At 37.3% G+C, this 25,998-nt stretch overlaps 1 protein-coding gene across 1 annotated transcript in view; it reads left to right on the top strand.

The window, feature by feature from the left end:
- Nucleotides 1-25,998, top strand: part of LOC137640084 (5-oxoprolinase) — a 547,197-nt gene that overhangs the window by 467,145 nt on the left and 54,054 nt on the right. The window contains exons 20-21 of the mRNA XM_068372538.1: nt 2,889-3,113; nt 8,438-8,583. Of these exons, the coding sequence (XP_068228639.1) occupies nt 2,889-3,113; nt 8,438-8,583 (371 nt within the window). The remainder of the gene's footprint in view (nt 1-2,888; nt 3,114-8,437; nt 8,584-25,998) is intronic.

Genomic DNA, 25,998 nt, shown 5'->3' with positions numbered 1-25,998 from the left:
TACTAGTAGATCCTCTATAGGATTTAAGGCACACCCCTTTGCTGGCCAACTATACGACTAACTTCCATTTCTGGGTGATGATTTAACCATTTTTTTCACCACTTGACAATTATGAATCAGGCTATTGTCAAGCACCAAAATGATAGAGAGTGGATTAGGAATAGCCATAGCTCTCACTGTAGGCAAGAACTCTTCCTCCAATACTTCAACATAAATATTGTTTGCGAATGTTCCCGACAGTATGCCAAGCTACCCTGACCCCTCAGCCAATATCCAACTCCAGAAATTAATACCGACTCTTCCATTCTTGCTCCTTTATTTGATAATTTTTGTTTCATAGCAGGTATTGCCCCTCTTCAACCATGCTTTACTTGTGTTTCTACAGAAGTATAGTATTTTTCAGGAGGGAAAATTACATTTTTCTAAAATTCGTGATCACAGGGGGTATATCACAAAGTTATTCCAAGGCAACATTAATTTTTCTGTTGCGTTAGAGTTTCTTCATCAGAAGGAATGATATAGCCTTTAATATTAGCTTCTTAAGGTGCTTGGGTCGGAACAAAATTTATTTTAGGAAAGGCAACTTTTACAATATTTTTACAAGTGTGATAAAATAAACACCAAGAGTATAGGAAAAATATTTGTATAACATTCAGCTGTTCTTGAGATTAAGAAAATAAAGTTTTTTGGAGAACTAGATCCATATTTGGAAATTAGATTATCTTTATTAATTATAGCAATACTTTATTTGTATATAAGTATATGCCCCAGACAGTTCCATCCTGTTCGTAATACTAGGTATGCAGTTAATTCTAATAGTCAGGCCTTCTCCATCATGAGGCTCAATACTACACAGTATTCTAGAAGTTTTATTCCAGCTGTGACCAAGTTGTGGAATGATCATCCTAATCGGGTAGTTGAATCGGTAGAACTTCAAAAGTTCAAACTCGCAGTAAATGTTTTATTGTTGAACTGGCTTACATAATCCTTTTATAGTCTATAAATCAAATATCTGTTTTAATATTGTTAATGTTTTTAAAATATTTTATTTTTATTTTCATTACTTATATTTATTATTCCCTTATTTCCTTTCCTCAGGGGGCTATTATTCCCACCTGGAGCCCTTGGGCTTATAGCATGTTGCTTTTCCATCTAGGGTTGTAGCTTAGTTAGTAATAATAATAATAATAAACCCACTACTTATAAAACAGTTCGAGCCTCATGGATGAAAAATGATGAATGTAGATATAAAAATCCCAAACGGCAAAGTCACGAGGCATCAGAAAAACACTATGCCAATGATCTCCATCTTAGATCAGATTACGGATTAGATACAACGCAATGATCACTGGAATCCAGATAGCTACCTGAAAAAAAAATTCAAAAACATTAATGCATTATGACATGACAGATTTTCAGATTTTAGAGACTAACATAAGATTTTAAAAATTGTAGTTGAATTATCATCAAAAACAAGAATGGCTGTAAGAAGTTTACTTCATACCTTGGGTGTTAATTTTGACATCAATTTTCTAATTTTTTTTGTTTGATGACAAAACTACTGAACAAGACGTGTATATAACCACAAATTTAGTCACTAATCATAGATTTTGAGTGTTTATATGATGAAAATCCATAAACGAATTTGGTTATGATCGATAAAATTAATTTATTGTTATGCATTTAGATTATCATTAGAGAGAGAGAGAGAGAGAGATTTCTAGTACTTCATTCGTGAATTTTCTAATATTTTTGATGTTGAATGTTTTCATGTTTGTTTTATTATATTCATAATGTCCTGCACATTAAACAAGTGAACGATTTCAAAGTGTAAAGAATTTTTATTCATTAATATGAGACATTTTTTAGAGAAAAATCTCTGACATTCAGACAAATGTTTCCTTGCCTCGCCTCTAACCTCCTAACAGCCTTAACCGGCTACCCTTCCTCGTCCAATACTGCCGTCTTACACCTGACATTGTAAACTCTATAGAAAAAGGGTGTGAAAGTAAGGGAGGTAGGCAACACTTCTTTTGCCGTTGATTGTACATTGATAGGTTTTGTGTTGGTTCTTTGGAACCTGGTGCTAACTGCCTGATAGGTATAAAGTTTTTTGCCACATACTTTGGTGTAGAATAATGAGTTGTCAGCCTTTTTGTCCTTTTATATTGTGATGGTTCCCTTGTCCTTCAAACTTCATGCTGCTTCTAAAAATTTTGAAGACATTTTACCTCTATGCATGGGCAGTCAATCTGCCAGGGCCTTGTGTAGCAGAAGCTGAAGTGTCAGTTAACTTAACAGGCCCTTCTTTAGTACATGAAACCAGTCAAGGAGGACTTTGACCTCTTGGCATTACATAGTTTGTATAATTTAAATGCCTTTGTTTATATTGATCATTTTAGAAGAGGGTAATGAAAATGTCTAATTGAGGAACATTTTTGCAGGAGATTCAACCTGCCTTATTTTATACTGCATTCGGGGTGTATAATCTACTGATAAGGTGATGGGTTCCATATCAGTTTCCTCATGAACTTACTGCCCATAGAATGATTCCCCTTATAAAATACCATTGTAATAGTTTGTTCAAGATATTTTTATTGTTGGGAAAATTTATTTTCCTCTAAAACCTAATGAAATGCAAGTATATTTTACATTACCTTTAGAGAAATTCAAAACCTTTTTTTTATAGAGGTAATTGGAAGTTTGCTATTTTCATTAGCTGAGCATTTTTCAGTGCAATGGGAGTAGATTTAAAGAATTGGAATAAAATAAGGTCTACCATGACAGAAGTTTGATATTTTTTATTCTGTTCTATTATGATATTATAAAAGATGATAAGTAAATTTCTCATTATGTTAGAAATTGTACAACAATAATTTTCATTACAGGGCTGCTTAAATCCAGTTCAGATCAAAATCCCCCCAGGGTGTCTTTTAGATCCTTCTGAAGATGCTGCTGTTGTTGGTGGTAATGTGCAAACTTCACAGCGAGTGGTAGATGTCATTCTTAAAGCATTTGGTGCCTGTGCTGCATCTCAAGGCTGTATGAACAATATAACATTTGGAGACAAAACTGTTGGCTATTATGAAACTGTTGCTGGAGGTGCAGGAGCGGTGAGTAGAAATCTGATTTCTTTTTAAATATTGTATTTAGAAACACCCTTATCTTTCTTACACTGTAGGATGTAAATTCATTATTATTTACTATGGTCAGTGTTTCTATGAATCAGATCAGGGATCTTTAGACTTTTGATCCTTTAATCTTTCTATGTTAACTGTGAATTTTATATTCCTGTTGAGGCATTTAATTTGTCTTTCTATTCTTGGAAATCTGATTATGATCTCATTTGTAATCAATATTCTTCTGTCACTTTGAAGCTCATAGTTTACCTTAAGTTAAAGTTTTTAAGTAATCTTCCAGCTGCCATACAAATTACATTAACCTCAGAGTACAAAACTATTGGATGAAATTTTGATTAACTACGTAAAATGTTATTATTGAAAGAAGTATCCAGAAAAGGATGTACTATCTTAAGCCTGTAAGGATAAGGGTTTGAGTATTGGTTGCTGGTAAAAGTAATTAAACATCAAACATTATGCCTATCCAGGTGCCAATGCACAGAAGATAGAGGAAGTAGTCAGTAAAACTATAACAGAAAACAAGAAAGAAGACCATTATTATTGTAGAGGCAAAACTGAAAATGACTTATTCCCAAGAAAGGATACTGCTGGCCAAACAGAACTTTTGGTTAAACAGATAGAAAAAAAAAACTGCTGAAACAGCTAGAAACAAGAGAAATAATACTATAGTTATTGGTATTCTCCCAAGATTCAATGTCAGCCACTTCACCCCCCAGTAAGGCCAGAGGGATAAACGAAAGGGGACATACAAGATAAAGAAAGTTAGATTTATAGATCTTTGGGACCCTTTCTACGGCAAGAGAAATTATACTAAAGAGACGAAATACAATTTAGTGAAGAAGACAAGAGAGTATATGGAAACCAACTTAATCTCAGCCTGTATAATTACTTGAACACAGTAGACCAAGAACAAACTAGACCCTTAGAAAATCTTCTTAAAACATATAGAGGAAATTTGACGGAAAACTTGGATAATACAGATAAAAGTAAACCTAAAACACTAGTAAATCAGAGAAACTAGCAAAGCAACAGAGGAAGAGAAAAAAGTAGAAAAATTCCTCAGAGTGGAACAATTCAAAGCTCAGTCGGAACAAAATGGAAAACTCCAGGGCAATGATAGCTAGGGAGGAACTAGATGTCGTAGGCATTACGGAGACCTGGATTCAAGAAAAAAAAACAAAGGATTTTATCAGAGGATATGAAATCCCAGGTTTCGAGCTTTTCAAGAAGAATCACCTTACCAAAAAAGGTGGAGGGGTAATGCTCTATGTTAAAAATCACTGAAGGGGATCGTCCGCTATGGTGTTTTGACATAACTTCCAGGAATTGAAAATAGTATTATTTTTCTATGTATGCAGAAACATATTGTACATGCTCTCCAGAAGTTTCAGCCAATTATTTTTACAAATAATAAAGATAAAACAGTCATTAAATGATGACATCATCTTTACTGCGCCGTCTGCATTACAGTTTTACAGAATTATCTTTGCATGTTTATTTTTTTCATATATATATATAGCGATATTTTCACTTATATTTCGAAATCTCATATGTCTGGCTGAGATGGAAGGCATTATTAGAGAGTAGGCGAACGCAAACTACGAACTACAAGAAGAACAGCCAGAGTTTCCAATGACATATATAAGTTATATTGCATGTATTTGTTTAATTTCATTTCGTATGTACATTGTGTTTTCTCAACGTCCTTATGAACTTTATAGCAAGGCCACTGTTACTTAAGGTCAAAGAAAGAACAAAAAGTAAATTGAGAGCAACAAAAAAAGAACCAAAAAGAGAGGAAAACATGAAATAGAGTACGAAGCTGGAACATTCTAACTAAAACTCTGGCAACAATGAGAGGCCGCTGGCAACTCATTACATCCTTACACCACGATTATTAGTAAACTTACAGTTTAAATGCCTTGTTTAAGGAGCCTTCATGTAGGAATAAACAATAAAATTACAAAGTAAGGTTATCATAATAATGTTATCTTGATTTTCTAGAGAAAAAAAAGCGAAAATTTATAGCAAATCTTTGGGAGCTCATAAATCAAAAACATACTTATTCTCATTTGGGTACATTTTTCTCACTTATTTATTGTTTGATTTTAGAGAGAAAGATATCAATGAAAAGAGAATAAAAATGCCAAAACCTGGTGTGAGGAATTATAATTGTAAGATTATTAGAAATTTAAAATTGTTTTCAAATTTTAAGAAAAGAAAAAAATATAAATAACAATAAATCGAAATAAAACGAATACAGAAAAAATTCCTCAGACCAATATTTTCACACTCCAAATAGCACTAAGCATGAAAAATAATATTTAATTCAATGCCGTATTTTTGGAGAAAAATTGAAAAAATTTAATTTATATTTTTTCGATTTTTATTCATAAAAAATATATTTATGGTCCGATTCCAATAAAATTTTCACAGAATCAGCAGAGTAGTAATACAAACAACATATGGTTAAATTATACAAATCCAATGATATTGCCGATTTTGGCTTTTATGGCGGACGATTCCCTTAAACCTCATAGAAGTTAAACTAGAAACCGAATGTGAAGTGACAGGTGCAAATAATAACACTATAGAAAATATATATCCATACTAGTAATATACAGACCACCACATCAAACACAAGAACAGAATGAAGAGCTGTATAGACAACTTGGACAAGAAGTTAATAATAAGTTAGCTGTTCTAATAGGAGACTTCAATGCAGCAGTAAACTAGGACACTATGAAGTCTACATCAAACAAAGAGGGACATAGGCTACTAGAATTTGTCAACATTGAATTCCTCCATCAGTGGGTTGATAAACCAACCATGCAAAACAACATACTAGATATTGTAAAAACAACAGACAAAAATTTAGTATCCAGTGTTTCAGTTGGCAAAAGTGACCACAAAATAGTTAGGTTTCAGGTAAATATTCTTCATATAAAAGAGAGGAAAATCATGAAAAAGTTAGACTAAAGATGTAGTAGCTAGAAAAAAAATGAAGGAATTACCAAGGACTTACAATATGACGAAACAGGAAACATAGATACACAATGGGACTCCTTTGTAGAAATGTATAAAGAAAAAAAAGCCAAATGTATACCGCATAGAAAAATTTTACCAAATGGAACTTTACAACCTAAGTGGTTCAACAGAGAAATAGCCAATGCAATAAGAAGTAAAGACAGCAAACATAAATCAGTGGGTCCACAGCCTTCATTTATTGAAATTTCCAAGCACAATAAGTTAAGCTGAAAGTAGATAAACTAGTTAGAAAAGTGAAGATCAATGAAGAGAAAAGAGTGGCTTCAGCTAGTAAGGAAAACCCAAAAGAATGTTTTGCATATGTAAATAGTAGAAAACCAATCAAAAACAACATTGGCCCATTAAGAGACTAGAAGGGGAATCTTATAATAAATGATTTGTAAAAAGCTGAACTGATGAATGCATATTTCACAACTGTATTCACTAGGGAAGAATCAACAATCCTCCCCGAACTAGCTATCAAATATGAAGGGCCGCAACCATTAAATAGAATCACTTTTACAATGGATAATGTCAAAAAAAAAAGTAAAAGGACTCAATAAGTCTAATGCACCAGGTCCAGATGATATTCATCCAAGAGAGATTATAGAACTAGAAGAAGAGATAACCCCACTCTTTTACAAAATGTTCCGAAAGACAGCCAACAAAAGAAAGGCACCACAAGGATGGAAACTAGGCAATGTGCCTCCAATCTACAAGAAGGGGCCAAAAGAAGAACCTGGCAACTACAGACCAGTATTTCAAACTTCAGTCCCTTGCAAAATTTTTGAATCAATTACAGTAGATACAATAGTAGAGCATATAGAGAGAAACAATCTTTTGATAGACAGCCAACATGGTTTTAGACAAAAGAGATCGTGTGACAATTTTTTTGAAATTTTTTCACATGTTTAGCATTTATGACAAAAGCAGGGCAATAGACATCATTTACCTAGACTTTCAAAAGGCTTTTGACAAAGTTCTCATAAAAAATTAATGGTCAAAATTAGAGCACTAGGCATCATTGACAAGCCAGCTGAATGGATCAAATTTTGGTTAACAAACTGAAAATAGAAAGTTGTAATCAATGTAGAAGCTTCAGAGTGGGCAGCTGTTATAAGCAGAGTACCTCAAGGATCCATCTTTGGACCATTGTTATTTCTGATCTACATTAACGACATACACTTTGGATTAAATAGTAGAATAGCCAAATTTGCCAATAATACTAAATTATGCATAAATGCTTCAAACTCAGAAGATGTAGATGCCTTGAGAGGTTCTAATGAAGTTGGGAGAATGGTTCAGAAAATGGCAAATGCCTTTCAACTGTGGAAAATGTAAAGTCATGCACATAGGTTTTAGTAACCCACAGTCAGATTACTCACTGCTGGGTAATGAAATAGAGTGGGCGGACCAGGAGGAAGATCTCTGTATTATTATCAGCAAGGATTTGAAGTTCACCAAACGGAGCACAAAAGCTGGAAAGAAAGCACAGAAACTAATAAGCTACTTAAAGAGACAATTCAAATACAGAAATAAAGACACTACTACAGCTGTACACATCATTAGTAAGACCCCATCTAGAATATGGAGTCCAATTCTGGGCTCCAAGTATTCAGAGGGATTTAGATATACTGGAAGCAGTACATGCTAGGGTTACCAAACTAGTTCCAACACTAAGGCAATTGGGATATAGATGGAGGATGGAACGTTTGAACTTATTTGATCTACAAACTCGACGACTAAGGGGACTGTTAATAGAGGCATTCAAAATTCTTAAAGGAATAACAAATGTAGATTACAACATTCTATTCACGCTTAGCACAAATCAGTCTAGAAGTAACGGCTACAAACTGGAATTGAAAAGATACAACACCACTCAATGTGGCAATTTCTTTACATACAAAATAGCAAATACTAGGAATAGACTTCCAGCAGCAGATGTAGTAAACAGTAAAATGGTAAAAAGAATTCAAAAATAAGTTAGACAAGATCATAAGAACTCTAAATGCTGAAACTAAATCACTCTACCAAAGAGCAAATGTAGTGTCTGCAGATAGACTAAAAAGTCTTTGAGACATCCAAAATTCTTGTAACTCCTTGTAAAACACACTCTCTCTCTCTCTCTCTCTCTCTCTCTCTCTCTCTCTCTCTCTCTCTCTCTCTCTCTCTCTCTCTCTCTCTCTCTCTCTCTCTCTCTCTCTCTCTCTATATATATATATATATATATATATATATATATATACTGTACAGTTATTGTTTCTTCTTAGGGACCCTCATGGCATGGACGAAGTGGCATTCATGTACATATGACCAATACCCGCATAACAGATCCCGAGATATTAGAAAGACGTTATCCTGTCATCTTGAGGAGGTTTACATTAAATACAAATACTGGTGGCTTAGGAAGATTCAGGTATGTACCACTGTTTATAAAATGGAAATATCATGATTTTCAAGTTTTATTCAATTTTGAATTATCGGGATGTATAAGATCACTTAATGTGGTGAGAGGATTTTCGATCACTAGGAATTACTTTTCATATTCAAGTCCAAGATTCATGCCTATTGAGTTTATCTTTGGGTTGATTTGTGTGAGCATATGAAAAGGTATTTTAGATAAGTTGAGGTTCATATTGAAAGCTAATAAAGTAGAACTATCTTTCCCAATTAATAATATAAGGACTTCGGAGGTTATATTTTGGCTTGTCATATAAATACCTTAAGGGAAGAACTACCTCATGATAAGTTGATGACTTTGATAGAACTCTCAGCATTTTATGCTATTTGCCTGCCAACATTATTGGTGGGGAATGTTGTTAGATAGTAGATATTAATGTTATTTTTTTCAGCCAATATGTTAATTGTTGGTAGGTTTTGTTTAGCGACCTGAATCAGCTGTTTAGATTCCTTAAATTGTTTTAGTCTACAGCAGTCATTACTAGTGTAAGTTAAATTACTTTGCATTCACCTTTTATACCCTATATGTGATGGAGAGATTTGTTAGAAAGTTAGATATGATCCTTTCCTGGAAATTATTTATCGGTTGTATTTAGTCCTATACGTATACATAACTTTCATCCTTCAAAATATGGATGGCTTCAACAGAGATACAATTGTTAACTGTCACAGACTAGCCACTTTTAATCTTCAGCCGCAACCAGTACTGTTACTGCTCTCTTTCAGCTGCTGAATAATTTTCTTACGCTGGTTTCTATTGTTTTTTTTATTGTGAATGCTCTTGCTTGTGGCAGCTGAAGCCCAGTGTAAATTGAGAAATGTAGTAAGGGTTTATTGTGAATCCTCATGTGTTCTGCTCCTTTTGTGAACGGCAGATTGTGCACTCTTCCAATTAGGAAGATGATGAACTTCACTGGGAGAATAACTCTGCTCAGAGAGTAACTCTGATCAAAGAGTAACTCCGCTCATGCCGAGTTATCCTTTCTGGGTAGGAAGTTACCCAGTTTAGACCGAGTGACACACTTACCTGTGCATCCATTGATAAACATATTTTGTGCCCAACCTCTGTGTAGTGCAGTGTTAAGTGATACCAGAATTAGTGTCAGTGTGTGTTCTCACTGCTCCCCTTGTGACAAAAAACTTAGTGATTTGGTCTTTATTGCAGTGGAGGAAGCCCTTGAAGTCCAAGGAATTACTGTCTTTATTGTTTGCACAGACCATGATTCTGTAGCAGCAAGGAGAATGGTTGGTAAGGGTAAATTGAGGGAGTTTGCTCTCTTCATTCCCTTCTCTTCCAGTTCCTTCTCCCTCCTATTCTCTTTTTTGGACACTTCTTGAGAAGACAAGTGACAAAGAGAGATAGTCACGCGGGAAGGCCTTACACTAAAAGTTCCTTTGGATTTGATAGCAAAAGCTCAGCTCTCTTCCTATGGGAGGAGTGACGGTACTCATCTGCTAACTTGTACCATAGGGATCAGTCAGTTGAAACGTGAGCAGGCGTTAAAGTTACCCCTGTTGCACAGAGGCTAGGAGAGGGTAGGTTTAATGCGCCCACTTTTCCAGCTTCTGTTGTGACATGGGAGTAATGTTTATTTTTACCTTTAGCACATGAACACCTGCATCTTCAGGGTCGATTAGCAAAGCTTGACCCTAGTGTGACAGCCACCACTGTTCCAGCAATTGCAGGTGAACGGTCCTACTCTGACCGATCTCCTGCACAGTGCAGTAGACCAATAATGGTGTCAATCACTGGCTTGTCAATTGGTACCTTGATCCTTGGATAGTGATCATAAGTCTTGTGCAACATCTCCCGATGGTTTATCAGTTATAGGTGATAGGTGCAACCAGGACTGATTTCAAGCACTGCAAGATAGGTCAATAATGGTATTAATTACTCTATCTTCTAATGTTGATACAGAGCTCACTAGCAGACGTAGCTTTGGGGTTGGTTAGAAATGATGAGCCTGGTGTAACAGGTATCACTGTTTTCACTTACCACAGGTGTGTTGTCACCAATCAGTACCTTCAAGGTTAATCAGCAAGGGAGCCTGGTGTGAGTTATCACATTTCAAAGTCTGTTGGCGAGCGGTTCTCCCAAACCAAACACCAGCATCATAGGCTGATGAGAGTACACTGTTGTTAAAATGTATTCTCCTCCAAAATGAGAGACTAATTTCAGTAGGACAGCTGTGGTACCAGTGTAGTTGAGTGGTTCCATCCTTCAATGGTTTAGTCTAAGAGGGGTAAGTTGAATATTTTGTCCTTTTACCCTTTCATTCTTGAACCTTAATGACTGCCAATGTCCTTTTTTAACTGTTGGCCCTGATGTTCGCCAAGGGAGAAGATCGCACAGCCCAACAATTCCCCATCCTGTGTTTGTGTAAGAGGGAGGCTAGTCCTGGGCTTGAGTGTGAATGGTTCATGTCCTTACTTAACAAGTACCAAACTGAACCAGCCACCCACACCTGATCACTAGAGGGAGGGTACATGGCACTGCTCCGAGATTTGTCGCGGCCCAATCCATAATCGTTTTTCCATTTATGTTTTACTAGATCCTCTTTCGGATTCGAGCACTTGTATTATGGAAGCGGGAACAGGGCCCAGAGCAGGTTGACAAGCACTCATTCCTTGTGAGGGGAAGAAGTCTCTGACTTAAAGGCCTTGCCTCTTAGTTTCTTTTCGGCATCAATGACCTTAGATGTCAGGATGCCAGAAAACCTTAAATTAATCAAGCAATCAATCCATCTTAGTTTCTTATGTGCTGCTCGTAGACCGTGGAGGTTGTGGTTGTTGAGAGACGTTTTGACGATCCACACGATCATAAATGCCCATGGTCAAAAAGTTCTCGTAAGGCCCTGTATGGGATGAATACTCAAGAACTGTGGATTAGAGCTCCTTATAACTGGTTTTAAGAGGCCAATAATTTTGAACCAGGATACCATTCCTAGGGCCAGGGGAAATAATATTATTACTAGCTAATTTACAACCCTAGTTGGAAAAGCAAGATGCTCTAAGTCCAAGGACTCCAACAGGAAAAAATAGCCCAGTGAGGAAAGGAAATAAGGAAATAAATAAATATAAGATGTAATGAAAAATTAAAATAAATTATCTTAAAAACATTAACAACATTAAAACAGATATTTGATATATAAACTATAAAAGGACTTATGTAAGCCTGTTCAACATTAAAACATTTGCTGCGAGTTTGAACTTTTGAAGTTTTACTGATTCAACTACCCGATTAAGAAGATCAATCCACAACTTAGTCATAGCTGGAATAAAACGTCTAGAGTACCGTGTAGTATTGAGCCTCATGATGGAGATGGCCTAACTATTAGAATTAACTGCATACCTAGTATTATGAACAGGATGGAACTGTCCGGGAAGATCTGATTGTGAAGGATGGTCAGAATTATAAAAAAAAAAATCGTATGCAACATGCATAATGAACTAATTGAACAACGATACCAGAGATTGATATCTAGATCAAGAATAAGAAATTTGATAGACTGTAAGTTCCTGTCCAACAAATTGAGATGAGAATCACCAGCTGAAGACCAGACAGGAGAACAATACTCGAAACAAGGTAAAATGAATGAATTAAAACACTTCTTCAGAATAGATTGATCACCAAAAATTTTGAAAGACTTCTTCAATGAGCCAATTTTTTGTGCAATTGAAGAAGACACAGACCTGATGTGTTTCTCAAAAGTAAATTTGCTGTCGAGAATCACACCTAAAATTTTAAAAAGTCATACAAATTTAAAGAAACATTATCAATGCTGAGATCAGGATGTTGAGGAGCCATGGTCCTTGACCTACTTACAGTCATACTTTGAGTCTTGTTGGGATTCAACTTCATACCCCATAATTTGCACCATGCACTAATTTTAGCTAGATCTCTATTAAGGGATTCAGCAACCCCAAATCTACATTCATGAGAAGGAATTGATGCAAAGAGAGTCACACCATCTGTATATGCAACAAGCTTGTTTTCTATACAAAACCACATATGTGTATATAGTATGAAAAGTAATGGGCCAAGCACACTACCCTGAGGAACACCAGATATCACATTCGTATACTCACTATGGTGCCCATCAACAACTACTCTTTGCTATCTATTACTTAAAAATTCAATAATGATCCTAAGAAACGACCCACCCACTCCCAACCGTTTTATTTCGAAAACAAGGGCCTCATGATTAACACGGTCAAAGGCAGCACTAAAATCAAGGCCATTCATACGAACTTCCTGACCAAAATCAAGGGATTTCTGTACAGCATTGGAGTAGAAGGGCATCACATGCTCCAAATCCTTTACAAAAACCAAATTGCAAACTAGGGAACAGATGATTACCTTCAACGAACCTATTAAGACGTTTTGCCAAAAGACGTTCAAAAACTTTAGATAATATGGGAGTTATAGAAATTGGACAGTAATCTGTTGAACTTGAGCTACCACAAACACATTTACATAGTGGAGTATCATTACCAATTCTCCAACAAGTGCTTAAAGCTCCTTTTCTTGCTAACTTGCGCAAGATAACATATGTTCAAAAACTTTAGATAATATGGGAGTTATGGAAATTGGATGGTAATCATTTGGACTTGAGCTACCACAAACACATTTACAGAGGGGAGTAACATAACCAATTCTCCAACAAGTGCAAAAATCTCCTCTTCTTGCGAACTTGCACAAGATAACAGATAACTTTGGAGCTAAGAAATCTGCATTCTTTATAAAAAACAAAGGAAAAATACCATTTGGGTCTACACCTCCATAAGCATCAAGGTCCATCAAGAGAGTATTAATTTCACGAGATCGAAAAGCTAAACTAGCTTGGAGCTAAGAAATCTGCATTTTTTATAAAAAAACAAAGGAAAAATACCATTTGGATCTACACCTCCATAAGCATCAAAGTCCACCAAGAGAGCATTATTTTCACGAGATCGAAAACTAAACTAGTTAGTTTAGCCTTAGGAAAACAGGAATGAGGAAGTTAGTTTCTCATTACTCTGCTCACTGTCAAACACATCTGCCAAAAGGGTTGCCTTTTCCTTTGGACATTGAGTGACAGAGCCATCTGGTTTAAGTAAAGGAGGGACTGTTGCATCTACACCAACGAGTGTAGATTTAAGGGTAGTCCACCACTTATGCTCCTGGGTTGTACAAGAAAGGATTTCTTCTTGGTTAAATTGTATTCATTTTCAGTTGAAGCTTAAACTCTCTGAGCAAAAGCTCTAAGCTGAGTATAGTTATTCCAGGTCAAATCTGATCTGTTACCTTTCCAAAGATGATAGGCCTCCTGCTTCTCCAAATAAGCATGTCTACAATCATCATTGAACCATGGTTTGTCCTTCACTCGGTACCTTAGTACATGAGAAGGGATACGACTATCAATTACAGTATGTTGACTAGATTCTCATTCAAAGGGACTACAGGATCAACACTACTATACAATTGTGACCAATTCAAGCCCAAAAGATCATCCAAAATCCCGTTCCAGTCTGCTTGAGATTTCATATAAATCTTAGACGACTGAGATACATTAGGGACAGACTGCTCAGTCTTCGCTACTAATGAAATCAAGGCATGATCAGATGTCTCAACTGGAGAACCAACCTTACTTGTTATAATGCCAAGGGAGTCGGTGTATACGAGGCCCAAGCAGTTACCAGACCTGTGAGTAACTTCACTTATGATTGCTCACAGCCTGATTCAGAGGCAAAGTCTAAAGCTCTTAAGCCATGGCGATCGGTAGGAGAAACAAAATTTAGCCACTCCCTCTGGTGAGCATTGAAATAACCAACAAAGACAAAAGAGGCCTTTTTATCATGTTCTTGTATCTTAGCCATAATGGTAAGAAGACAATCGAAGATAGAATCATCCATGTCTGGATTCCGGTAGATCGAACACAAATAAAAGTTGTTATGCCTGCCACAAACTTTTATTACCTGAATCTCATGACATCTGCATTCCTAGCAGGACTTATGAGAAGCAGGGTACTCGGTCCTAATATACTACGCCATTCCCCTGGCCCTAGGGATGGCATCACGTTTCAACATTATTGTCTTCCTAAAACTAGTTATGAGGAGCTCAGATGAATGCCTCGTATTAGAAACCAAAGTTTTTTTAGCACAAAAGAATATCATACTCATCTGGACACACCTGTAAGGTCTTGAATATTTGCACGAAGACCTCGAATATTGCAATACAGTAGACAACATTGACAAAATCTAGGACGTATTGGTCCCGGATTTTGCTCAATGTCTCTAGAGAGCATAAGAATTAATGGTAATAAGAAAGATACATCATACTTAAAAACCAAATTAACAAGAATGATAACTAAAACAATATGTACAGAAATATAAATTAGGTGATTGATCAAACCCATAGACTATAGAAAAAAGGTCGTAAAAACTGGTCAACATGGAGGAAACGATACACTAAATACCCTCCAGGATAGCCACTTCAAATGAAGGGAGAACAGTAAGACTGGTTTTGAAAAGTAAAGAATCAGATAAGGAAAGGCAACCTCTTGATAAACCACCAGGCATCCATGGCCTTTCTATTAAGCCTGCCCAACACACCCACACCATTTAAAAAAAAAACAAGAGGAAGAAAAAAAAATAAGATAGAATAGTGTGCCCGAGTGTACCCTCAAGCAATGACGGTGTATATTAGGACTGAATACCCTGCTTCTCATAAGTCGTGCTATGAATATGGATGTCATGAGATTCAGGTAATAAAAGTTTGTGGCAGGCATAACAACTTTTATTTGTGTTCGATCAACTGGAATCCAGACATGGATGATTCTATCTTCGAATGTCTTCTTACCATTATGGCAAAGATACAAGAAGATGATAGAAAGGCCTCTTTTGTCTTTGTTAGTGATTTCAATGCTCACCATAGGGAGCGGTTAAGTTCTGTTTCTCCTACATATCACCATGGCTTAAGAGCTTTAGACTTTGCCTCTGAATCAGGCTGTGAGCAAATCATAAGTGTAGCTATTCACAGGTCTGAAAACTGCTTGGACCTCGTATACACTGACTCCCCTGGCATTATAACAAGTAAGGTTGGTACTCCAGTCGGGACATCTGATCCTGCCTTGATTTCATTAGTAGTGAAGACTGTGCAGCCTGCCCCTGATGTATCATACTCTTGTAAGATTTATATGAAATCTCAAGAAGACTGGAATTGGGATTTTTGCATGATCTTTTGGGCTTGAATTGGTCACAATTGTATAGTAATGTTGATACTTATCCCTTTTGAATGAGAATCTAGTCAACATAATGGAAAGGCGTATCCCTTCTCTAATGCTAAGGTACCGAGTGAAGAACAAACCATGGTTCAATGATGATTATAAACTTGTTCATTTGGAGAAGCAGGAGGCCTATCATCTTTAGAAGGGTAACAGATCAATTTGGACCTGGAATATCTATACTTAACTTAGAGCTTTTTCTCGAGAATTTATGCTTCAACTGAAAAGGAATACAATTTAACCATAAAAGAAACCCTTTATGGTACAACCCAGGAACATAAGCGGTGGACTACCCTTAAATCTGCACTCTTTGGTATAGATGCAACATTTCCTCCTTTACTTAAACCAGATGGCTCTGTCACTCACTGTCCAACGGAAAAGGCAACCCTTTTGGCAGATGTGTTTGACAGTAAGCAGAGTAAAGAGAAACTCAAACTTCCTCATTCCTGTTTGCCTGAGGCTAAACTAACGAGTTTAGCTTTTCGATCTCGTGAAATTAAAGCTCTCTTGATGGACCTTGATGCTTATGGAGGTGTAGACCCAAATGGTATTTTTCCTTCGTTTTTTTATAAAGACTGTAGATTTCTTAGCTCCAAAGTTATCTGTTATTTTGCACAAGTTAGCAAGAAGAGGAGCTTTTAGCACTTTTTGGAGAATTGGTAATATTACTCCATTAAATGTGTTTGTGGTAGCTCAAGCCCAATTGCCTTCCATGACTCCCATATTATCTAAAGCTTTTGAATGTCTTGGGGCAAAATGTCTTGATAGATTTGCTGAAAGAAATCATCTGTTCCCTTGATTGCAATTTAGTTTTCATAAAGGCCTTGGAGCATGTGATGTCCTTCTTACATTCTCCAAGGGCAGTGGAGAGATGAGAATATCTACAGGCAACTGACCTACGTTACCAACACTTAATGATGGCAATAACAAGATTCAGGAACCGTAAACTTCAAAATGTGATTAATTTTTTCTAAACCTAAAACCTGATCCCTGCTGTGTTCAGGGTGCCCTTACTCTGTAAAAACAAAGAAAGAGGTCACGAGACCAAGGATATGGACAAGAGCTCAACAATAAATAAATAAAAAAGATAAACACTAACAAATTTGAAGTAATTTGTATTTTCCCTAGCTATACATTTTATTTTTACATTCTCCTCCCCCCACTAGCTCTTTAATCCATCTCAAAAATTGTCTCATGACTAGTTACAATGCCTACACCAATTCTATACAGTTCCAATCATAAGGTACATCATTTAACAGTTCAAGAAAAAAAAGATTTCAGGAGAAAGGTAGGATGATCAACTATTAGAAATTCAATGTATCATCTGTCCTTTCACACAATTATCCAATATCATACATTTATATTGCATCAACATTATTACAGTCTTTAGCACTAGCTTATAGAAAAATAATTCTGTGAGAAGATAGGATGACAAATTACATGGGGATGAATATATATACTGTACAGTAATCAAAATGGATATTAATTTTGTTATCCCAACCCTCAATCTTACAAATAAAGTTTACAGGCATACATAGTCATGAAACTTTCCAGGGAAAAAAAGAAATGACATTCATAGTAGTCCAAAATCAATTTTTTAGAATAAAAAAAACTATTGATTTTGGACTATTAAAGTAGTACAATACAATCAAAATTTATTAAATCTAACAAAGCTTAGTCACGGTCAAGGAAATAAAAACGATTGTTATTTTATTATTGCTGTACACAAACCGTGACTCAATAGTTTTCCTCACATACTGTAGGGTGTCCCATTCCATAGCCTTCAACTACCCCAATGTGGAATTCAAAAGAATACAGAAATTAATTGATATACAAAAAAATTGAAATAAAAACTTCTGCTCAGTATTTAATTCAGTGGGAGATTTATAGTTCTTATTCTGAGTCTCAAAATTCTATTTCGGGACATGCGCCGGGACTCAGCAATCTGTAGCGAGTCATATTAATTTCCTGCAGCACTGGAGTTAGGCTAAGCCAGCGATTCTCCAGATATAAACAAGGGGTCTTTAACCAATCGATAACCTCCCATAACACTTATATTTGTGGGTTAACAACATTCTCTCATGCAGACCAGAGAAAGAATCCGTAGACTCAGAAGAGAACAATAAAAATCCCGGAAAATCAGGCAATGACTCAAGGGGAAGCTCTGATTCAGGACACCCAAACAGAGCTTTCACGTTCAAGTTAGATGCACCCAACCGTGTCACTTCAGCCTCGAGTTGCGACTGGTGTTTCCTCTTCCATCAGAATGCCAGAAAGGGTTCAAATTCCTAGGTGACTTAGGAGTGGAGGACAATTCCCTTTCAGTGGTTTTCGTCTGTTCAGTAAGACGAGGCCTCTACTCCATGACTCGAGGCTGAACTAGAGGTAGGTCAGAAACTCGACCTTTTGACTTAGTCCATGGGGGACTAAAACCACTAGATTTTCAGGCAACAGTCGGTCATCACAATTGGATGGCAAAAAGCCAAGAAAGTCATAATCAGAATAAATGGACACTGCTGAGTCAGAAACAGGGCTTTTTAAGGTAGCAGGTCTTGACAAGGCTGGACTGGAATGCTTGGAGCAAGCAGAAAGTAGTCTTCCCAGAATTCCCAACTCCCTGGAGGATGAACTACACCTTTCTCTCAGAAAGAGGCGGCTAAGAAACGGGGTGTTGGAAATTCAGGCACAGGAGAGTGACTCACCAATTCGGGAGTCAAAATCGCAGTTTCACACATTTCATTGGGACTGTTCTCCCACAGTTAGAGGACCACACAATTTTGAACCCATTCAGGCTTCAATACAGGAGTCAGATAAAAATTTTCTGGAGGATATAACCAAGCTTTCAGTGTTCTTTTCCTCTCATAAGTCCTAGCTGGCTTAAGGATGGGTTTAGGCTGAGTAATAGTTCTTGTAGGATAGTAACTTTCCCTTTGTCGTCGGGACTGGTTACGATCTCGAGACAAAAGGTATGATGTGACTATTGTAGCCACCCCATACGAGTTACCATCAAACTACTAGAATCAGAACTCTCCGAGACTTCAGAGGAAGTCAGACTATTATCCCCAAGTGCTGAACTAATCTGAGTCTCTGTTACAGGTACAGGACACCTCAGATATCAGAGAAAGTGCCTCCTAAGATAGACTACAGGTGCAAGCCAGGCCTTTAACTGGATATGGTGAGCTTTTACCAGCTCATAGGTGACTTTATTCTCATGTACCTTAGTAACACGGAATACCCCCTCAAACCTAGGGATGAGCTTGTTCGACAGAAGGTGTTCCAACTGGTTCAACTTCTTGAGAACCAGAGAACCCTCCTTAAGGGTCCCGGCCGGTATGCCAATATATGGGGGGTATAGGACCAAAAACACAAAATCCTGAAAAAATTCACTGAACTTCGAATCGCAATGTAGAATGCGTATACAAAATATTTTGTCAAAATTCCTCTTAAGTAATTAGTAAAATTAACTCGATAAACCAAAAACATTGATCCCTACAAGAAATGCAGTACAGTGAACCCTCGCTACTTCGCGGTTCGACCATCGCGGATTCACCACTTCGCGGATTTTTTTCATAACCCATGTATATACATATATCGCGGATTTTCCAGAAATATCGAAAATACCGCGATGTGACCGATGGTGCGAGATTGGAGAAAGTAAGGAAAATTGAATCGTGATTGATTTTCAATATAAATGAAACTTTGAGGAGCAACAAAGATATCATTTGTTAGAGAGATAGAGAGAGGTAAGGAATGGGAGGTAGTGAAAAGTAGCCCACAGAGAGAGAGAGAGAGAGAGAGAGAGAGAGAGAGAGAGAGAGAGAGAGAGAGAGAGAGAGAGAGAGAGAGGGGGGGGGGTTTAAATGTAATAAACAAAAAAAATTGATAGGTTATAACACATTGGTGCTTATGTAATATCAACTGTATACTGTAGACGGTTTGAATAAGTTAAGAAATGGTATAAATGATACTTTGTTAGTGTATTCGTACACACTCAAGAGTGGCAGCTAGATGACAGCTGATCTAATCACAGCCAAAAGTAAAAAAAAAAAAGAAGTCAACAATACTCGATTTTTAAAACAAACCCGAAATTTAAAAACAAAAGTACACGCTTTCTTAATGTGCAATTAACTATTTAAAGAGTGGCAATTTTCTAGAATAAAATTATATTTCCCAAAAAATAGTGGTTTGCTGATGAAATCGGATGCCGTATTTTTAGCTATGATTGAAATGGATGTAGACTCGGCCTAATTATTTCGTTTCATATTTAATTGACACTAAGAAAACTAATTTTAGTTTCTTCATCTAAATGTAAGTATTGTATAACACGGAGAGAGAGAGAGAGAGAGAGAGAGAGAGAGAGAGAGAGAGAGAGAGAGAGAGAGAGAGAGAGAATCAGCTGTTGTACTCAAATGGCGTGTTTTTGTTTCGTGAGAATTTCATCACCACGACTTTAACAACAGCATACTGTACTGAACTTTACAGTGTTATACAGACTACTGTAATATGATAAAGTAAAATATTTGTAATCTATTTTATATGAAATGGGGCTATTTTTTTTTTGTTTAAAATTTACATTTACGTATGTAAAACAACTCTCTCTCTCTCTCTCTCTCTCTCTCTCTCTCTCTCTCTCTCTCTCTCTCTCTCTCTCGTAGATTGTTTTCCTGCTTTGCTACGTATGTATGATTTTATATAGATGCGGTAAATAATATTTGTAATAACATATTTTATTAAAGCTTTTACTGTAATATCATTATTTATCACTTTCATCATGCGCGTTAAATTCCTTAGTTTGTTTACTGAGCGTACTTTATGACGCCGTCGTTTCAGGCAGCGTCATAAAGAAAAACATTTCATTTGGAAGTCCTAAGAAAAATTAAGTAAAACATTAGTAATAACCAAATCAACATACTGTACTGAATAATCAATATAATCGATGCAGAAACTAACCTATACACAGATGTGTAAATGCGTTTGTTTCTTCATTATAATCAGAGATAAACATAAACAAAACATTGGTTGCCATTTTTTATCGTGCTTTTTGGCGTGTTTAGGAAACGCATGATATAAAGTCGCCCTTAATATTTGTGCCTGTTTTAGTTTAGGGTACGTTAGTACATGCATTAAGTGTTCTGTACATTAAAGGGTAGTTTGTTAACAGTACTACGTACAAGGGAAGGTTTTAAAAGTCTGAATATACATGTTAAATAAATAGGTAAATATGGTGTCACTACTTCGCGGATTTTCACCTATCGCGGCCGCGTCTGGAACCTATCTACCGCGATAAACGAGGGTTCACTGTATTTCTTCTGTTAATGTAAATTTTGATAATTATTACATTTTAACAAAATAAATTGTGAGCAATGGCATCTGTATAGATTCCATGAGTCACAAGATGAAGTATTACACGGTAATTACACCCTTCGGCCTTCAGTGCTAGTACAAACCTCAGAGAGAGTACACATTTGAGTTTGACCTCTTGACATTCACTGGCTTTTACATCTTTTTTTCTTGGTTTTGGCAAGAATTTTATCATGCCAAAAAGAAAAAGACAATTTCAACATCTCATTAACATAAGGAAGAAGAAAATTTGCTGCAATAAGAGTTGAGAAGTGGGTAATATAGGCGATATTAAGGGAGTTAATGAAGGAGAGATATGATAAAGGAGCGACCGTCTCACCTAAAGCAGCAAGATATTGAGCAAAGGGATCTTCATTTAAGATTAAATTATGATAAATAACATTGTTTTGGTTTATTAATATACAAAAAGGAACAAAATTCATAATAATCATGATTTATTAATATTGTTTTTGTAAAAATACAAAGAAAAACTTTGAACAGCCGTATCTCAAAACTATACTTATTGACCTTCAAGTTCTATCTTCTCCCCTAGTTTTAAATATATGCCAAAGAGGAAAAGACAATTTCAACATCTCTCTAAACATAAAGAAGAAGAATATTCCCTCTAATAAGAGTCCAGAAGTGGGTGATATCGACAATATTAACAGAGTTAGTGAAAGACAGAGATGATGGAGCAACCGTCTTGCCTAAAAAAGAAAGATATTTAGCAAAGGGATCTTCATTTATGATTAAATTATGATGAATAAAAATTTTTTGTTTTATCAATATCCAAGAAAAATTATAAAATTCATAATCTTGATTTATTAATATTGTCTATGTAAAGATACAAAGACAATTTTTTAACGCCCGTATCTCAAAGCTACAGTATACTTATTGACTTTCAAATTCTATCATCTCTCATAGTTTTAAAGGTATATCATTGAAATTTGGTATATAACTTAGAGAGACATTATAAGACCATCAAATAAAGCCCTTTTTTCCAATTTTTTTTTTTCATATTTTTTCTTTGTGTTTTTCCCTGATTTATAAGGTTTATTTTTTTACCATAATGAAAAAATTCATATCTAGCAAAAACATTACATTTAGAAAAAAAGATCTATTTTATTGGAGGTCTACATCAGGTCTATATAGGGTAGTAATCCCAGGTCTTAATATTAATTATCAAGGGAGGAGATAGAATTGGAAAAACACTCGTTTTCAGGATAAATCGCCCTGGCGTCGCAAAACCGAAGGTCAGAGGCAAAAATCCTATACAGTTTGGAGATGTCCCAAGTCACCTTATTAAGTTGTTTCAATATCAAAGTCCTGTCCTTAACCCTTTTACCCCCAGGCTATTTGGAACTTTCCATCCCTTAACCCCCACTGGTTATTTTTTATTCAAGGACATTTTGCAGTATATATTTTTCAAATTGCTCTAACAGCCTTAATTTTCGTCATAGAGAGGTCAGGTTGGTCTCATTCTCTTGGAAAATGTCTGAAATTTCTCAAAAAATTATCAAAAAAAAAAAATTGTAAATAGCAGTTTTTTGCAAGGACGTACCGGTACGTCCATGGGGGTAAAGGGATGTGTTTTGTGAAATGTACCAGTACGTCGTTTGGGGGTAAAAGGGTTAAAAAACGGCATTAGCCGGCCAGCCCCCTTAAACGTTTTATATCGAGGATGTCCTTCAGCCCATTGGTCTCTCATTTCTGCTGACAGCAATGGGATACTATCAACATTGTGAGCACCCTTCAGTATGTTCTCAGTTGGAGTACAACCAATCTCAGTGTGGTGGGAATGGTTGTACCTGAGAACTGCTCGGGATAAATACTGGTCCCATTTCTGAGATTCCCCATAAATCACCCTCAGTAACTCACCAATGGTAGGGTCACCCTCTCCACTCCCTCATTACTAGAGGGTTTATACGGAGATGTTTTCACATGTTCAACATTGTACCACTCTAACAACTCAATAAATTCCTTGGAAATAGACGCAGGGCCGTTATCAGTCAATATCCGTACTAGAATAGATGGGATAACGGGAAAAACTTGATCTTCAAGGTCTTGGCATATCTTACTGTTCTTATTCCTTATGGGTAAAACGAAGGTCTGGTGTTCAATGCCCTATGATTCTCTATGGTTCTTGGTGACTTCCTGGTCTTTGACTTCATGCTCCTCTTCTTCTCAACGGTCCAAGAAGAGCAGTGGACTCGCTCCCTTTTTCAGCTTTCCCTGCTACTGGTCGTACGGGAATGTTCTCCCTCCCAGGGTTGTGGGCAGTAGTGGTCTTCTGGACAGGTGTTCTGTGCATCAGGGGCGCCTGTTGCCCACACCGCACGATATGGTGGTTGACCGAGCCACAGCGCAGGCACAGGCTGAGGCATCTGTGACTCTCGTTCACAAGGTGGCCTGATTTCTCGCACCAAGTACATACCTCCTCTGGAACCAAGGAAACCTATCCAGGGTGTGCGATGGTAGCAGGCGCACTTCCACAGGTTCAGGCTTGGGGACAGGTCGAGGAGGAATGCGTGGATTAATTCGGTCAAGGGCAGGTGAACTGTTGTTGCCAGCCATGGCAACCCTGTTGGCATACAAGCCGTACCATGACTGTCCCACATGACTAATAGCCAAGTCCTCTGCCTTTTGGCTTTGCTGACGGGATGCCTTGTTGAGAACACTCAACAGGTGCAGGAACACCTGCCAAATGGCCTGGCGGTGAGCAGAGACATTGATGGTGACCAGAGACTGTTCCAGCCAACTCGCAGCTTTGTTTGGAACCTTTTTGAGGAGCTTTCGTCTCAGCTTTCTCCAGTCCAAGCTACACCGAGGGTATGCCGACTTGTACAAGGAGGCGAACCCCACAGCATAAATCTTTTAACAGTTTGCCCTCTGCAAAGGTGGCACTGCTGAAATGGGCTTTCCTCCCAGCATCACATCTCTCTCGTGCTTCTCGGTACCAGTCGAGGAGGCGTCCCTTCATATCGAGGTACGAGATCATAGGACCCGCTATTACCCAGAAAACCTCCTTGATCTCCCCCATCAGGAACATTCCTAGCTCAGTGGTCCACCGACCAGAGCTTCCTTCAGTATATCTACTGGCACAGTAGCCTCAAAGTCCCTCAGGAATTTTGCAGAACTTTGCCCTGTTTCTAGCTGGAAGATCCCAGGGTTAGAGCTCTTCCTGAAATCAACGGCCTTGAACAGGTTGGACAGATGGCGATTAGATTGGAGGGACAGGACATAGTTGGTGGAGACAGTGTCAGCCAAGCTGACACACGGATCGAAGCTGGAAATATTACGAGAAGTCCCACTACCAGAATCTTAACCGGTCAACTCCTGTGACAAGGTCAATGTTTCGGGTATGACTGGTCTGGTCGTGACCTTGGCCTAGCGTCTACGCTTTGGGATGACCCCTGTCTTGGCATGAACTTTCCAGTCTGCTGGACATTGCTATGTTTACCAAAATCTGCTACCCTAGTCCACTTGGTAGAGTCTCTAGTGGACTAAAAGGGTTGGTTGACATAATGGGCGATGAGCCAAGAAGCCCACACCAAGCGGGAGACTCTCAGAAACCTGGTACAGGTGGGAGTCTCGTTGAGAACCCAGGAGGGGGCTAGAGACCTCCAATCACTGGCCCCTCAGTTACAGTAATAGCCAGACCATTGACATTTGGCCAAGCCGGGGAAATAGAAGGGGTACTGGTGGTCACTGTGGCCGTAACCCCAGTGGCAACGTGGCATGTTGGCGATGACTTGGTGCTGTTTAGTTGCTGCCACCTGGAGTGTCAAGGACCTCACCTGAGTCGCCAGGTCACTGACAATTGAGATGAGGCCCTCCACATATCGAATAAGGCTCTTCTTAGCCTTTTGGCCCATGGTGTATCACTGGTCTGGGCACCAAAAAATTATATAGTGGTTTGCAGACTGTGGCCAGACGTAGGACACAGACTGCCAAGTGTCTGAATGCCGACCACACCCCAACTTTTCACTACAGTACACTAAAAATATGATGGAATGCCCAGAGATCTGGGTAATAAAAGTAAACAGTCAAGAATGAACTGGGCACTCGACACCCCCCCCCCCCCTCCTTGAGTTTATGCAGGGCAAGGGGACCCAGCTAAACCCTCAGAACTTCCTAATATCGTTTCTAAAGTTTACCGTCTCTTTCCACAATGCTATGCATGGAGTCCTAAATAAAGATACTTTCTAGGTAATATGTTTCTTTATTTCAAGTAATTTGATTATTTGGAGAGGCAGTACAATATATGCAATTATTGAGGCTTGAATGTGAAACACCATCTAGGAGGAAGTGTAGTGAAGAAAATTATTAAAATCAAATTTTGTTGAAAAAATGGGAGAAAAAAAAATTATTAGAAAACAAAACAAACACCCCACACTTTGGGCACTCCCATACCAATTCAACTACCAGATGTTGCTATAAACTGTAATATCAATACAAAGTCACCAGGAAAAGGTAAAAAGGTCACTCAGTAAGCCACACATTGAAAAACAAGATATAAAATACAAAGTCCTTCATGAAATTATCATCATATGCAAAACCTATAATAGAATATACAATGTGGATAGATCTATATGCAGCTTTTAACAGGGGTGCAGACCAAAGAACAGTGATAAGAATTTAAACCTTTTGAAATGGAAGTTTAAAACAAGCTTTCATAAATGAAGACACACACACTAATAGCTATTCAGGGGCAGATGAATTCAAAAGAGTTCAGTGATACATTATACAGTATAGCCTCTTCCAGG

The sequence above is a fragment of the Palaemon carinicauda genome, chromosome 4, assembly GCF_036898095.1.
Source record: "Palaemon carinicauda isolate YSFRI2023 chromosome 4, ASM3689809v2, whole genome shotgun sequence".
Taxonomy (NCBI): Eukaryota; Metazoa; Arthropoda; class Malacostraca; order Decapoda; family Palaemonidae; genus Palaemon; species Palaemon carinicauda.
This window is presented reverse-complemented; position numbering and strand designations above follow the sequence as displayed.